At 35.2% G+C, this 16,716-nt stretch overlaps 2 protein-coding genes across 10 annotated transcripts in view; one reads left to right on the top strand and one right to left on the bottom strand.

Annotated features, from left to right (window-relative positions):
- The window catches only part of PHC3 (polyhomeotic homolog 3), an 86,070-nt gene extending 71,495 nt beyond the window's left edge, over positions 1 to 14,575 (top strand). For 3 of the 5 annotated variants that reach the window (XM_060149974.1, XM_060149972.1, XM_060149970.1), the window contains 3 exons: positions 4,780 to 4,989; positions 11,829 to 11,969; positions 13,001 to 13,682. In XM_060149974.1, the coding sequence (XP_060005957.1) occupies positions 4,780 to 4,934 (155 nt within the window). In that variant the 3' untranslated portion in view covers positions 4,935 to 4,989; positions 11,829 to 11,969; positions 13,001 to 13,682. Of the gene's footprint in view, positions 1 to 4,779; positions 4,990 to 11,828; positions 11,970 to 13,000; positions 13,683 to 13,987 lie in introns of those variants that run through there. The other 2 variants (XM_060149971.1, XM_060149973.1) reach the window with 2 other exon arrangements.
- Positions 14,443 to 16,716, bottom strand: part of GPR160 (G protein-coupled receptor 160) — a 31,534-nt gene continuing 29,260 nt past the window's right edge. For all 5 annotated transcript variants that reach the window (XM_060149989.1, XM_060149988.1, XM_060149987.1 and 2 more), the window contains one exon: positions 14,443 to 16,394. In XM_060149989.1, coding sequence (XP_060005972.1) covers positions 15,309 to 16,325 — 1,017 coding nt within the window. In that variant the 5' untranslated portion in view covers positions 16,326 to 16,394 and the 3' untranslated portion in view covers positions 14,443 to 15,308. The remainder of the gene's footprint in view (positions 16,395 to 16,716) is intronic.

Here is a 16,716-nt window from a genome sequence, read left to right as displayed (position 1 = left end):
CTTGTCTACAGACTTATTAAAATTAATCCAGCTATTTTTGCTAATTAATCTTTCTATGAAGGTGACCACTGTCTCAGAAGCAAACTTACAGCTAAAGTGTTGGGAGTTCCCTGGTGACCTAGACGTTAGGATTCATCGCTTTCACTGCAGTGGCCTGGGTTCAATCCCTGGTTGGGGAATCATCCCACATGCCGTGTGGTGCGGCCAAAATACAAAAAATAATAATAATAAAAATTAAAATAAATTAATTAAATAAAGTGTTGTATGAGTGAAGAAAGTATATTCAGAAGTATTCTGCTTTTTAAAAAATTCCTGGCTTGTGATGGGTTGTCTTAATGAACTTCCGATTTTATGGTGGTACAAAACGATACACATTCAATAGAAACTGTGCTTTAGTTTTGAATTTTGATCTTTTGCTGGTGATATGAAGCACAGTACTCTCTCCTCAGGTTGGGTAGGGCAGCTCCCAGTCAGCCACGCTGTCACGAGGGTAAATAGCTGATAGAACCATTCTGTACCCACGCAACTCTGGTTTTCGCTTTCAGCACAGTATTCAATAAATTACTTGAGACATTTAACACTTTATTATAAAATAGACTTTGTGTTAGAAAATTTTGCCCAACTTACAGTAGGCTAATGTAAGTGTTCTGAGGACGTTTAAGGTAGGCTAGGCTAAACTATGATGTTCAGAAGGTTAGGTGTATTAAATGCATTTTCGACTTGATGTTTTCAACTTACGATGGGTTTGTCAGGATGTAAGTTGAGGAAGATATATGTACAGAACTCTGAAATTTTATTAAATTATTGTTTCAATAGCTTGTTTTAGAAATGTTAAATAAGTTTTTCTTTTTTTTTTAAACAAGGTATGGTCACTTTTAAGAAAGATGAAATTGTTTAAAGAAGGGATACATTTTTCATGGGAAGAGTTTTAAGCATGCATCTAGGAAAACTTAGGTGTGATTTAAGTGCTGACCATGTGGGTTTAGAATCTGCTTTAAAAAGCTGACATATTAGAGAATGGTGAGTCTTCACTGGGTGTGGTTTTAATACTCAGTGCAAAAAATTTTAAGTTTTATACCAGTCTAGATATCTTGAGAATTAACATTGGAATTGACACTAATCCCTGAGGCTGGACTTTGATTCTGTCATCTTCAGACATAGTCTTCCAAATGGAGTACATGAGCTGTCAGCCTGATTTCTCATTAGGGGGAAAATATTTCTTTTCCTTTGGGGAGGAGGAAAGTAGTTGGCCAAATAATTAACAAATAATAGATACTGCTGATTCTTCTATGACTTCATATGCTTTTTTTTTTTTAGGACTAGTTTTCTAATTTTCCCCAGCATCCATTTGCCATGAGACTACTCTTGGCTGCTTTATTAGAACAAAGGCTAACTCCTTTGTCTTACTCTTGCTTCATTTGAATTGAAAAAAATTATTTCTTATAACTTGAGATGCTTGTCTTATTGAGTTCATCAAGACACTTAATTTTGTTGCTGATTGTTTAGAAAACATTATATATAAAGCAGACTGCTTTATAATTTAGGATTGCTTGGTACTGTTTAAGAGTTTGCTGAATATAACTCTGCTTTTCTTTTACCTGATTAAATGGGAGTATTTCTAAACTGCTTTGACAGGCTAAATAACAAGCTTATTTGTGTGCTCAGTGAACATCTTCTTTCTCAAAGTTTTTCTCTGAATAATGCCTGTAGCTTAAGGTAAATCTCAGCCAGAAAGCCGTTATCTTTATTTCTCTATGTTCCCCTGGCCTTTGTAAACTTCCTTTTGAGCCGCTTTCAGCTCATTCAGGGCTGGATTTTTTTTTTTTTTCCCTGAGCTTTTCTCATGGAGTGAACAAACTTGTAAATTTTGTAATCTCTTGTATTTTGTTTCTTTCCAGTTGAGGCTAGGTTTCCCTCTTTCATCAGGGCACCTATATTTATTCCTAACGTTTTCTCTTCTCATCGTATAATGTCATCTTGTGAACCATCTTGGTGGGACCATGTTAGAGCTGGTATGCAGACCAGTCTCAGAGCTGTTACCGAGTGAAAATTATTTTCTTCAAAATTTTTGTACATTAAAAAGTTCTCTATAGGAACGGTTCTTTTTATTCTCAGTTTACTGCAGTTATCTTCCTTAACTCTTCCTTGATACAGTGAACTGCCTTTTGCAAAGATCACTTTAGTCTGTATTTGTTGATCTGTGAATCTGCAGTAGATTTGGTTTCCCTGTAGGCATATAAAGTAGGTATTGTCTAAAAACATATGACGGTTTACTGGTTTTCATAATACTGATATTGGGACTTTTTAATTCTGTAGTATTGAGTGCAGGTAATATCTTTTCATCATCCTTACTGATGTTAGTTTTGGGGTGGGGTGTTTTGTTTTAGGTTTAGCTGGAAAAGTGACTGGACATTTGTAAGGTTCATTTGAGACCCATGTCCATGTGCAGAGGTCCATGCCCATTCTAATGTCTGCTTGTGGTGATGTAAAGCCAGCTGAGCTGACTGGTTGCTGCAGTTGGGATATGTTCTGTAATGTTCCTGGGGCGCCAGCTGTTTTACAGAAGTAGATTCTAAATATGTCAGAAATTGATAGAACTATAGCTCCGTATACCTTGAGCATCTAGGTTTTTTTAAAAAATTCATCTTTCTCTAATATGTTTCAGGAAAGCGTATTTGCTTCTGCCTTTTTTTTCCATTTTTCTTTTTTAAGTCACTTTATTTTTTCATTTCTATACTAATGTATGGTATAAATACACTTTTTGTGGTTTGCTTAAGAAAGTTGTGATCTAAAATTCTGAAGCTAATTCATTCCTGTTTGATCATGCTGTTTCCCAACTTTTTGTTCTGTATTATTTTGCTGATACATTTACTGTCTGTCTACAAGAAGACATTTGAAGAGCGCTCTGATAATCCCGAGGAACAAGCACATGCTATGAATTTCTTCATGGAGAACTCCTTGTTTCTATTCCCAAATGTAGCTCTTATGGTCCTCATTACTTCTCATTGCTTCTGTTTTCTGAATCTAAGTAAGTCCTACGCTATCTTTCTCTCTCTTCTTTTCTTTCCTGTGTTCTTGTAAGACTGAAGAGAGAAGAACATTTAGTTCTTTCATAAAAAGAAGGATGAAGTCACAACTAGATGCAAGATTAGTCAGTTTTGTCTGCCCAGTTTTGAGAGCTACCTCTGGGAAAAGAAAAGGGGCTTTTCTATGGTGAGTAATCCCATTTTAACTATATAGTTTCTTTTATATGGTAAGTGGCCAAAAGCATAAAAATTTTGCATAGGGTACTTTTGAAATGTCAGTTTTTAAAAATCTGAGAAATTATTAAAATAGAGAAATTGAAAAGCTGTTTGCTATATAGGAAATAGGAAGGATACAACCAACAGAGAAGATGGAAAAGAAATAACCAAGAGAAAAGCTGGCCACACAGCTGAATACAGAAAAAAAAGTTTGTGTTACTCTTACAGATGGCTCCTTTTTAGAAGGTTCTGGTTTTGTTCATTATTCATTCAGTCAGTCCTTCCCTTATCCAAAAATATACGTATTTAGCACCTACAATGTTTTGTGCTTGGTGCTGGGGTTATAGGGATGACATTATATAAGAGGATGACATCCTCTTATATAAACAAGAGGATGATACATTTGCAGTAGAAAGAATAATCATTCCAGCAAAGTTGTATCCAAAGGTATAATGTAACCATTTCCATTATCTTTTTCTTTGTGTTCTCCCTTAGAATGCTGATTTGAATAGAAAAGAAAGACTTTAAGCTGTTAGTTTTTATTCTTAAATTCACTTTTATAATTTTGTCTTTTATAAGGAAGCTTCCATATTTTTGCATTGTCTCCTCTCATGGTTCGTTAATTCATTACCTTCCCTGCTGGTTTCTTTACCCTGAGTGGGGAAGTTTATTAGCCTGGCTGTGCAAAATTTGGTAGATAATAGAAACGTTTGAGGTTCAAGTAGAGTGCTCACGTTGTTACTTGCTTTAAAGCACTTGGTTTACACAGAGAGGTAAAATATTGGTTATTTGTCAAGAGATTAGCCAGCAAGCTCAAAATTTCAATGAGAATTTATGTTTTCTTATCAGAAGTGGAGATTAGTCCAGTGATATTAAGATTTGAAGTTGAAATTACAAGTTGATCGTTGTAATACATTTCAGCAATAGATTGATACTATAATTTTGATGGATTGGTTCTGTCCTGAGTGAATAATAAAAATGTTTTGGATATGCCTGGCACATTGAAGGTTGTAAATCAGAATAAAGATACAAATGATAATGAAAGTGGTACTTGAGAAAATATTTCTAAATTATTATTTAAATGGCAGAACATTATATTTTATTCTTTTGTACCTGTATGTGAAGGATATGTTATACAAAGTAAAGTTCTTGAGGTATAATGACTAGTTAATCCAAACTTGCTGTATGTGTGGCATGCTTTCAGGTGACAGCATTGCCCTTTTCATGAAGGTATGTTATATCTGGACTGAACAATCTGTACATTTTACCTGACTTACAATTATTTCTGCAATATTATTTTTAGAACAAGAATTCCAAGTAAATTGCTTTACCTGGATTTCGAATTCTTACTTTTTAGAATGTCAGGAAATACTCTCTTCTTCAAGAGTGAACCCAAGACGACCATCAATAAATTTCATTTGTTTCTCAGCCTGTATTTCAGATGCTCAGACCCAGTGAGAGCATAATTGTGACTGTTAGGAGTAACCTCTGATTGTTGTGTATTAATTCTAACATCCTTCCTCTGATCAAATTCTAGGCTGCCAGGATATTGCAGATGAGTTCAGAGCACAGGAGATTGATGGACAGGCTCTTCTCTTGCTAAAAGAAGACCATCTTATGAGTGCAATGAATATCAAGCTAGGCCCGGCCCTAAAGATCTGTGCACGCATCAACTCTCTGAAGGAATCTTAACGGGATCATGAGGCTCTGAGATAACAGCAGTTTTATTCTTAAACAAACTTGTAAGGTAAAGGCTCAAATTGGCCTACAATATTATCACTTACTGTGATGGATAGCCAAGCACATTGGGATCTCTGCATTAAGGCTGACATTTCTTCTACAGATAAAATAATTCATTATATTGATACATTTTCATAATTAGCTAACATTGGTGAATTAATTTTACAGGTTACACACAACATTGAAAGACTTGTTATAGAGGGCCATGATATTTTTCAAAGTGTTTTACTAGATAATTTTTTTAAAGGTGATGTTTATCATTAATATAAAAAATCCTTTTGAAAGTAATTTAATGATTTACATTTCTCCTCTTTTGATTCGGTTTTCTTATACATTTTTCTACCCTATAATTTTTCTATGGGTTGTCGTGAGAGAGATAATTTAGGAGTGATTTAGGAATAATTTTGGAGTCCAGTGACTGGAATTGTATGCAGTGAGATATCACTGTATGTTTTAAAAAACATGTCTTGTAGACAATTGCTTTGTCTATAAAAAGGATTGCATTCTAGCATGAATAATACTGATCTGGAAGTTAGAAGATTTGGTTTCTTTTCCAAACTTGACCAAGAATTTGGTGTGACTGAGGAAGTTAGTTTTCCTCTTAGTTTTTGTTCTCTTAGAGCAGTGGTTCTCAACAGAGGTCAGTTTTGTTCCCCAGGGGACATTTGAAAATGTCAAGGGACATTTTGGTTGTCATAGCTTAGGGGTTGGGCAGGGGGTTGCTGTTGGTATCTGAAGCGTGGACAGGGATGTCGCTAAATATCCTACAATGCACAGGACAGCCCTCTACAACAAAGAGTTATCTGGTCCAAAATGTCAGTAGTGCCAAGGTTGAGAAACCGTAACATAGGAGGGATAAATGTTGCTCTTTTTCACCCAGAGGGATATTTTGAGGAAAAAAATTTAAAAAGGGATGTAATAAGGAATACATTGTACAACGGAAGTATTTCAGATAGCATTAATGTTCTGCTAGAGTATTTTTCCCAGTTTTATGCATTCTAGAAAAAGGGGGGAAATCTGCCTGTAAAATGAGAACTAGCATACTTAGAATTTTGCCTCTCAGTATTGAGTCATAATAACAATTCTCTTTCATATCTCTCTGCACTGATGAAGGCATAATATGATTATGCCTTATGAACCAGTGCACAGCCTTTGCTGGCAGGGCGATACTTTGTAGTGGCTATGTGGTTGGTCTTTGGATTTTTCTAGTGTTGAACAAGCTGGATCTAGCTAGAATGCACATTCCTTTTTCCTTGACTAAATCTTTGTATGCTTCCTGCAAAGCACTTATCCAACTGATCTCTCTTGGATAATTGGATCTAATTTTGTATGTACACGTTTTAGGGAAAAAAGATTTTAAAGCAAAACCTTTCATTGAACAGTTAGCGTTCTGTTAGAATTATGGCACTAAAAATTGTGGCAGGCCTGTGAACTTTATAGTCCTGGACATCAAAAATGTTTTAATCTCTTTTTATCTTATCTTTACCATACAATGGAAATGTTTTAATAATTGAAGGAACATACACAGATATTTGGCAGAAGTTCAGTAAGTGAGGAAGAGTCCATGGGTTTCAGTCATTGTCACTGATCTTTTAAAAAAGATTGTGTTACGCTAGTAGAAGACTAAAGATGTCATTAAAGACATCACAGATATTTATCTTTTGGCTTTGTGTACATTAGAGAATGTTGATTATTTTTATACAAAAATACAGCGGGTAATTTTTTTAACCTTTAGATGCCTCTTGTTTGAATGTATGCTTTGTGGGATTCTTTTGTGTAGTAATGTTTTAAAGAAAAGACATTTACTGATAGTTATGTGTAGGATTAGAATATGTAATATAGTGTAAGGCTCATGTTCCAGACCTACAATAGCTTGTAGTCTATGTCACATATTTCTGTATATCACATTTTTAATTATTGGATTACAGTTTCAAGGAAAGGTAGGTACTCTACAGTTAATTTTCATTTATTAGCAGTTAATCATTATGACAGAGTTGTCATATGCTTTGACTTTTCCCCTCATCTTGTAATTTCAGAACACAAGTATAGGTTAAGCATTAGTAGGAGATGGTCCACTGTATGAGGGCTGAAGGGCACAATGGAAAGTCTCCCCTGGAATTAAAACTTTGTCACAGATGATCCACAAACAATTCATACAGAATTGATTCTTTGGGGATAGACTCCCCTGGCAATAATGATTACCTCCCATAACTATATTATCTATATATAGCCTTTAAGGTATTAACTTGGAACTGTGGTCCCTCTTCTGATATCAGTCATTATGTACTTACTGAAAGCCCCTGTGCGTAGCACTGTGTTAAGTATCCGAGAAAGCTTACAAGAGGGGTTTCCGTTGGAGAGCACCTTATAATCCTAAATCTTATACTAATCTTAAGAACAGACCAGATCTTCTGTTGTCCCTACTCAAAACATACCCAGAAAATATACTTGCTTTTTTCAAGTTATTTTATTTAGAAATGGCTCATTGGCTTTTAACTAGTAGTTTTCCCATTGATGCAGCTGTTTCTTTCTGGGTGATTTAACTATCTGAATTTCAAATTTTCAGTTATGTATAATGGATATAGACGATAACACTGGGTGTCCACTTCTCTCCTGAGCTTAAAGCACAGTTTTAGTATGAAATAGGTGGGGAGGGTGCTGTCATTTTCGTTTTCCTTCATATTACTAGTTGTTTTAGGATTTTGATTGAGGAGAAGGAATGACAACAGCAAGGGTACATGGGAAGTTCTTCCTACTTTTGCTACCTAAGTTTGCATTTTCTGACTTCTTTATACTGATGCACTTTTCCCATTGAGGAAGAAAATCCCTACAAGTTTGAAATTTTATTTGCTTTAAGCCATGTGTTCCTAAGAAAGTACACAGAGAGCTGGTTTATAAAAGTTGTTTCTTACATGATGTGCATTTTCATCAAGCCTTGTGTAGGCATGTGTCTGACACAGCTGTGCAGCTTTGCTATATAATCAGTGTAAGAGTGCTGTCCCACAAGCTGTCACTTTTTAGGTGGCTGGTAATTTTTCCATGATGGTACTTTTAATTTGCTGGCACATCCTCTAAACAGACATTTTTTAAAGTCCCAGTTTAAGGGCCGTCCCCTCAGAATAGAGAATGTGGAATAGAAGGAAGGAAATATTAGTGAAGGAGCTTGAGAATGGTGGAGAAGCAGACAAGAGACCTGGCACTTTGTTTATCCCACTTCAGCGCTGAACAAACTTCTGCACTTTTGAAGTTAATAGTCATGTTTTACCTAGTTCCAAATAGAAATTATTTTTTGTAGGTAGCCGACTTTATTTTAATTTTTGACATAGTTTATCTTCCCATATCCAGTGTAATATTATAGTCAGACATTTATTCAAATACCAGTCTTGGATTGAAATCTGTCCGAGTGCCCCATATCACTGGCTTGTTCAATTAAATGTTATGAAGTCCCATTATTTGCATTTGCAGGGTTTTGGTACCACCATAGCACAAGTATGGTAAGGAGGCAATATACAGATTGAGTATAGTCTTAGGCTATGTTTGCATGTGTGTAAACAGTCTTGGAAAGAGTAAACTATTGCACATATATGGGAATGATGCTATCCTCATAGCCATATGGAGTGGAAGAAATCCCTGGCTGGACACACTGTTAAAACATTTCAAAGACATATTTTCCACCAGAACAGCCTGGTTATATTTTGTGGTTTGAAGATCCTCACCCTTAGTGAATGGCAGGAACTCATGCTGCCTCTGGGCAATGGGCATTGAGCATTACTGCCTAATAGGATGAAAGAGCCTCACTCCCCTTACCTCCTCAAGCCCCAAGGAAACAGTGTGAAAACTTTCTTCTTAGAGAGACCTTTGCCTGAAAATCCCTACAGAGGACTTTGTAGTCGGGTTAATTTTAGGGAGGTAACTGGGGCAGGAATTTCTAATACCTAACAGTCATGTCTTCGTAAACCCTCTGGGCAGTGGAAACTGGCCATTTATGTACAATATTTGCTCAGTCTGTTTCCTTTGCAGGACATGTAACTATAACGGGGCCTTGGGGAAGGTTTTCTAGGGGAAAGGACAGGGAAGTGGAGGAGGAGACAAACGGGGGGAAAAGCATTCCAGACCCAAGAGGATAATATGGTTAACTGAGTGAGGTTGTGTAGTATAGATATGGCCATCAGTAGTTCAGAATAATAAATTGTAATGGTTGGGTCCCAGTTATAGCAATAAACAGTATAGGTTTTTTTATGTCAAGATTTACCTGTAATCAAACTCATTCTTTTACTCTCTTTATCAAGAGATTCTGCCCTTAGGAGCATATTAATAGTTCCAATGATACATAAATTGGTGATTTTTGACTTCTGAAAAAGGTGACAATTATTATAGTTGGAGAATATTTGTCAAGAACTCAAAGATTGTTATAATTGAGTTATCAGAATTATATAGAGGAGAGAGTATCCATTGTCAGATACTACAGTTGAATCAACCTTGTGGATTGTTACAAAGGCATTTTTAAGATTTTTAAGATAGTGTTTTGTTAGGTTGTGTCTCAGTCTAAGAGTTGGATGACTAAGAGCTGTAGGGTTCTGTTTATTAGCGTGGATTTCAGTAAACACAAGCCTACCTCTATTTCTTTGATGCACAATAGTGTGGATCATGAAATGAACTGTTTAATCTACATTCATCAATATTGGTATTTTCTGAATCTGTTTAGAGCATTTGATTTCATCTTAACAATTGTGATTCAATTAAATAAGCACAAATACAATATTAGGGAAAGTAAATATGCAATCTTATTAAAATTTAATTTCAACCTATTATAAGCTGTACATCTTAAAAAAATTCTTTGGGAAGATATTCCTCTTTTGTTAGAAGTTCATAAATTGTATCATTATATAGTTTCCTTCATAGCACTAATATAAGCCATTTCTTCAATAAAAAAAATGTTGAAAATTATATTATCTTCTTTGGAAAAAGTTTCCTAAATTTTTAAAAATTATAAAGTTTTACATATTATTTTTCAGAGCTTATTTAATCTACTTTAAAATAATACTATGGTAAAGGTGTTTTTTTGGAAGTTGTAAAGCACTAACACAAATATAATTTTTACCATCATATTCCAGAGCAAAACATCTGGCTTTTCCTGAACTTTCACTTTAGTACACGTACATGAGAAGGGAGACCTGCCCTCCTTCTCAGATCCGAAGCTCAGCTTCTCTAATGAAAACTCTCCCATTCTGCTCTACCACATGAACACACACCTCTGAAGTGCCATGTTCATGGGAGCTTTGGGAAATGTTTTCCACAAATGTTTCATTTTTTTCCCTTTGTATAGCTTGCGAACATTTAATTTTACTTAAAGGTGACAATTTCAACCTCCGACATTAGAGAAGAGGTACATTTAAAAAGTATTTTTTTCTACTGCCTTTGAAAAGTACAGTTGCTCTCAGTGACATTGGTGGCGTCAGTATGAATCCATAGAAAAAGAAAACCTGTGTGTAAAGGTCTTAAAATGTATTGTTTAAAAGAAGTAATAAATGAATTTTAATTTGGAAAAAAATCTATATAAATTTAAAGCACTATTATGCTAACATGGTATAGTTTTAAATGTAAGAGTAAAAAAAGTAAGTCCTTTTAGACCACCTATTTAAATTCACTCCAGTAATCTTAAGGATGGACAGTAGCCGTCTTATTGACTTGAAAGTTATACTTTAGGGACTATTATCAGTGTTAAATCCTTGATTTTGTGGAGCTTTAATTGATGGAGGTGAAAAATTGGGGGTTTATAGGAGCGGTGGGGAATGGTAGTGAAATGAACATCAACATATTTTAGAAAAAGGAACTTTTTTAGTCTTGCCTCAAGCAAACCAGATGTATCCATTGCTTAAAATCTTTTAGAATGCTTATGTTAAAGCCATAATTTTGTTTTAGGTAGTACTAAATAATTACTTCAATAGTAAATAAGAGATGCACATAATCATTAAATTAACATGATAAATGAAGATAAAACACTGGCTGGGAGACTGGGGTTTTACTTCTAGTTGGTGAATTAGCTGTGTGACACCTTAGGCCATTACTTAGCTTTTAACCTGTTTCCTCTTCTGAGTATACAGCATGGAGCCTGTACTACTCAAAACGTTGATTTTGTTTAAAATCATCTTTAAGCTATATAAAACTACGATTCTAGGCCACATAATGGGGTATTTTTTAAAGTTGCTCCTACTTAATTCTCTTTTATCTTAATTCTCTTAATTTCCTTTCTTAATGGTTCATTTCACACTTAAGAGCCTTTGCTAAAAGATAATTATTTATTAAGCATCCGTTTCCTGGGTCACCCACAGTCTTTGTTCTCCTAAGGATTAAGGTAGAGAATTCACACAGATGAGCAAATGAGGACGTTTTTCTAAACACCTCTTGCTAAACCACTGAACATATGAATACATCAGAACATTGTCATTCATTCATTTATCCATTCATTTAGCAAACCATTTGAACATTTACTGTGCAGTGTGTGGTATACTTAAGGAACTAGTAATAAGTAAACAAAATCCTCTCTTCCCCCCATTTTTGATTGTGGCTTGAACAAACATGGATGTAATTATTATTACTTAATGTACTGAATGTAAAGTTGGAACTGAGAGGGAATTTTTATGCATTGGGTAAAGGATTAGGCTAGGTGATATCTAAGGGAGCTGAGTGAATCACATCATAATTCCTATAAAACATTTTGCATACTAATCCATATATCTGATTAGGTTACAGAATTAAAGGTACCTAATATTAGGATTTATATTTTGAAACTGTTGTGACAGCCCATATTTCTCAGAATTATTTTGACACTTGAATCTATTCCAGAGGTGTTGCTATATGCAGGGTGTGTGACAGAACAATACAGAGAAGCTGGTGCTGATTTACTATACATTTTGAACTACACCCAGTATTGACAGTGCAGTAACTTTTGAAAACTGAAAAATCTCAGAAGAGCTTGCTGAACAGGTTTGGTTTTTATTTTGTTTTTGTCTTTTTAAAGCAAGAAAGATTACATAAAATTTTACTGTTATCACAAATATCTACTTTTTAGAAAGCACTCATATATTGCATAGTAAAAGGGTTTCCTTTAAAATGCAGAACCGGTAAGCAGTAAAACAGTTTTGCGCTTGGAGCTTGAATTTACAAGTATTTGGGGAGTAAATATAGAATGGGAGGATTGATTAACTGGGAAGAAGGTCCCTTACCACACGAGGATTCTGTGAATTACATTGTGATTTCCTGTTGACACAACTTTACATATTAATATCACTTGATACTAACCTTCTCCATAAAGATACAAAATGAAAATATATTAAAAAGATCTTTTATGTATCATAGTCACAGCTTTTTAAAGCAGGAAAATGTCCAAATACGTGTTAGACTAGAATCTATAATAAAGTGTTTGTAAACAGGAACACTAACATCCAAGTGACCAGATAGTCTGGGTTTAAAAAAATTTTTCCATGGTACTGGTTAAAACTTTTAAAATATTTTAACTTATGTAATTTTTCAAATATTTTTGCTGTTAAAATATCTATTACATAAATACTTTTTGTATGTGTATTCTAAATTTTTAAAAAATCAGTGGGAGTGTGCAAAGATGGTATAATTTTGGACATCTAATTTCTAAGACATTTAACTAGATTCCCAATCACCTCATTCAAAAGCTTGGTCTTTCTGTTTTTTCCATAGGAAAAAAAAAAGTCAAAGTAAGCTCCAAAAAACTCCTCAAAGTAAGGGGTGAGCTTGTGGTGTAGGTTGGAGTTGTAGACAGCAGTGTGCAGGATGGATACCGACACTGGTGTCAGGCATTTCAAGCCTCTTTGTTGAATTAGTGCTTTTTGTCTGCTTGCTTGTTGAAAACATTTTTTGCTGTTGACTTAACAAAGGCAAATTGCGATAAACTTTAAAAAATTTTTATTTTTGATGCCTTATGCACATGTTAACTAATTTTTTAATTCCTCCTTTTGCTTCCTCCCATTGTTCTAATTAAATAGGACTTTCATATTATTAAAACCTCAAACACTGACCCAACCAGGATGAACAAAGAATCACCAAGGGGAAAGAAAACATTTTTTTATCTTTACAAAAAACAAATGTTAAGATTATACATAGATGTATTCTTTATGTTGGATATTGTACTAGAGTCCTCCTTGCAGGGAATGAAATAGTTTTAGCACTCTTAGCATTAGCGGTCCTAGATTGGTGTCTATAGCTGCAGTTTTAAAATGTATAACCTGACAATGAAGTTAATTTTGCATTATGAGAGCACACCATGATCTATGTAAAAAGATTGTCCATTTGGTGTATTTTTTTAAAAAAGAGAAAGCACTTTCATATTAACAGTAGCATGTGTATGAATTTTAGATTTTCATATTTGTTGTGTCTGTATTCAGTGAAGTAAAATTGAACATTTCAAATGTTTGTTGATGGCAACATTAACTGTTAAATTAAAGCACCTTATACTCTGCTGCTTAAACTTGCTTGTAATTGCACCTTTGTTACCTGCACATTTTCACATAGAATATTGTTGTAACATTGCTTCATGTGGGTCTGGATGGAAGGTTAGTGGGCCTACAGGATCATTTATTTATATTGTTTATATTACAATAATATATTGTAGACCAGTTGTAAGTTCATTTCTTTACAAATAAAAGCCTCTTCCATTTGGCTGGTCAACTGAATAATTTCTTTTTTTCCTTTAAGCTTGTGAGGCCTGGGGCATCTTCTAAGTAAACAGACAGCTTAGTGGGGCTTGAAATAGTTATACATTATCCAGGTTTAAAATCTGCAGAGAGGGTAAGTCTTTACTTATTAAGTAAAATATATTCTTAAGTATCAGTTCCACATATGGCCAATTAGAAAGCCACTACATTCAGAAGGAAAGTAACACAGAGAAGTAGAGTAGGTTTGTACATTGACAAATTAGACGGTATCTGTGTAGCTTAACTCACAGAGTGATTTCAGATTTTTCTGCCGTTTAGATTGCTTCACTCCAGTAGTTCTCAACCGGGAACAGTTTTGCCCACTGAAGGGAGTACGGCAGTCTCCGGAGACGTTGTGATTGTAGTGACTGGGAAAGGAGGTTCTACTGGCACCTAGTGGATAGAAGGCAGAGATGCTGCCAAACGTGCTGCAGCACACAGCACAGCTCCCCCAACGAAGGGTTATCCGACAGAAAACGTCAGTAGTGCTGAGGGTGAGAAACCCTACCTTCACACCATGGTACGTCGCCCATGTGATTACGGGTTGTCATGCAAATATATGACAGATGATAAGTTACAACTGAAGATGGATCTGTTATGTCAGGGAAGAGACCTAGTCACCACTCCCAGTTCTGTAAGGTGAGCAACCAAAACTTTTCTTTTAGGAGTATTTGCACTAAAAACAGAGATACATTTTTTTAAGTTAGCTGAATTTTTTTTTTTCATTTACCATTTTAACCACTTTATTTTTTAAAAAGAATTTATTTATTTATTTATTGGCTGCGTTGGGTCTTCATTGCTGCACGTGGGTTTTCTCTCTAGCTGCGGCAAGTGGGGGCTACTCTTCATTGCGGTGCGCGGGCTTCTCATCGCGGTGGCTTCTCTTGCTGCAGAGCACGGGCTCTAGGCGCACGGGCTTAAGTAGCTGCCTCACATGGGCTCAGTAGTTGAGGCACGCGGGCCCTAGAGTGCACAGGCTGCAGTAGTTGCAGCCCACGGGCTCTAGGGTGCGCAGGCTTCGGTAGTTGTGGCTCGTGGGCTCTTGAGCGCAGGCTCGGTAGTTGTGGCGCACTGGCTTAGTTGCTCCGCGGCATGTAGGATTTTGCCGGACCAGGGCTCGAACCCGTGTCCCCTGCATTGGCAGGCGGATTCTTAACCACTGTGCCACCAGGGAAGTCCTAAAATTAGCTAAATTTAAATTGCACTAATCTTTCCCCTTATGTTAAAGAATATTTACACCAAATTATTTAAAGAAAACAATCTTGATTTTCTTGCTTTAAGTGTAATAAAAATGTTTATTTAAATCTGAAAAGTTGGCAGTGAATCGCAGATTTACCTAACAGTTTGTATCCAGTAGTTTTCTGGGTAACACAAATATCAATATGGTCAACAGGTATAAATATTTCTTATTGGAAGTATTTTGTTAAAAAAAAAAATCACAATCCCAAAAAGACATATTCTGAAAAGGTATGAAAGTTTGGGATGTGGGGGAGAGCTTTCAGTTCAGTTCATTCTTTATATGTCCCAAGTCATCATTCTTTCCCATTTGTAAAATTATAATTCTTGTAGCTGTTAGTTTTAGTTTTAACATGGCAACATGTCAACAAATTATTACTGATATAGGCTTTTCAATCTGCTCAAGATTATGAATTGTAAGTGGAATGAAGCAGCATTTCCAGTTGACAAATGGATCCACAGGTAATGCCATGTTTCTAAAATTAAGTTTGTGACAATTAAACCAAAAAACTGTAGCAATGAGAAAACTATTGACAAAGTATAACCACGGAATGTTCATCTCGATGTACGCTGGAATCTGTACTTTAAGTAAAAGGATAATGATTTGAAGTAGTACAAATGGTAACCAGGTACCAAGAAAACAGATAATCAACTTGGGCAAGAGTGTTTTTTTAGAGCTCACAGTGTAACTACAGTGGGATGAAAAGGGAAAATATAGGACAGTCTCATTCATATAGGAAGTTATCCTAACAGCCTGTACCAAGGTAATAACTTCTGACCAAGAGGTTATAAAAGCCATAAATAAAATCATCACCATGGAAAATGACAGCCAGTAACTCTGAATGCTGATGTAGAAAGGACACTGATAAGAATAAACATTCTGTACCTTCAGGCTTTGGTAGATAGCTGGATCTCCCAAAACATAAGTAAGGACTGAAATCCAAATTAAAATAACTGCAAAGAAATAAAATACTTTTTGACACTTAAATGGAAGCTTGGTGGCTTTACAGAAATTCAGGTAATAATCTATACAAGCTATCAGAAAAACTGGATAATGCAAAAAGCCGTAAGTAAAAGAAATAATTTGAGTAAATAGGCAGATGTGGTATTTAGTAAACCTAATGCCTAAAAGTACAAAATCCCTGAAATAGGATATAATGGAAATATTCACCAAAAGTAGAAGATCAGTAAATGCTAGTGAAATGCAAAAATAGTCCATAAAATTTTGATGGGTGTTTTTTCTTCTCATTCCTAGTGTGAGGATATTTAATAATATTTTCCCAAGTGTAATCAAGAATAACAGAGAGTTACCATCTAGGGGCTGATTTGTTTGATGTAGCTGGTACTGAAAAGAGCAGTTCTCTGAAGTAAGAGCAGTCATTTTTTTTTTCAGTTCAATTTCAAAGGCCTGCTGCTACAATAAAACAGTGCTTCACTTTATTTTCCATCCCTGCAAAGAAAAGTGAAAAGAAAACCTTGATGTTATCTTGATGCTATCACTGTTTTAAAACTTTACAAAGCAAGCACCTCATCTCAAAAATCTATTTTAATCCAATCATTTCCCCAAATAAACATATTTCTTGTACTTAGAATACAGAATATGATCAAGAAGAATTAATGTGTATACTCTCGTCATTCTTTGAGACCCAGATGGTCCAGAGCTCTCAGATCTATAACCAAACTGTTTTATATAAATTACTAACTTCTACAGAAGCACAGGTTTTAATAACTTGTTGAAAAAAGGTAGAAAAACACTTTTATCTACCAGAGCC

Source organism: Lagenorhynchus albirostris, chromosome 5 (assembly GCF_949774975.1).
Source record: "Lagenorhynchus albirostris chromosome 5, mLagAlb1.1, whole genome shotgun sequence".
Classification (NCBI taxonomy): domain Eukaryota; kingdom Metazoa; phylum Chordata; class Mammalia; order Artiodactyla; family Delphinidae; genus Lagenorhynchus; species Lagenorhynchus albirostris.
This window is presented reverse-complemented; position numbering and strand designations above follow the sequence as displayed.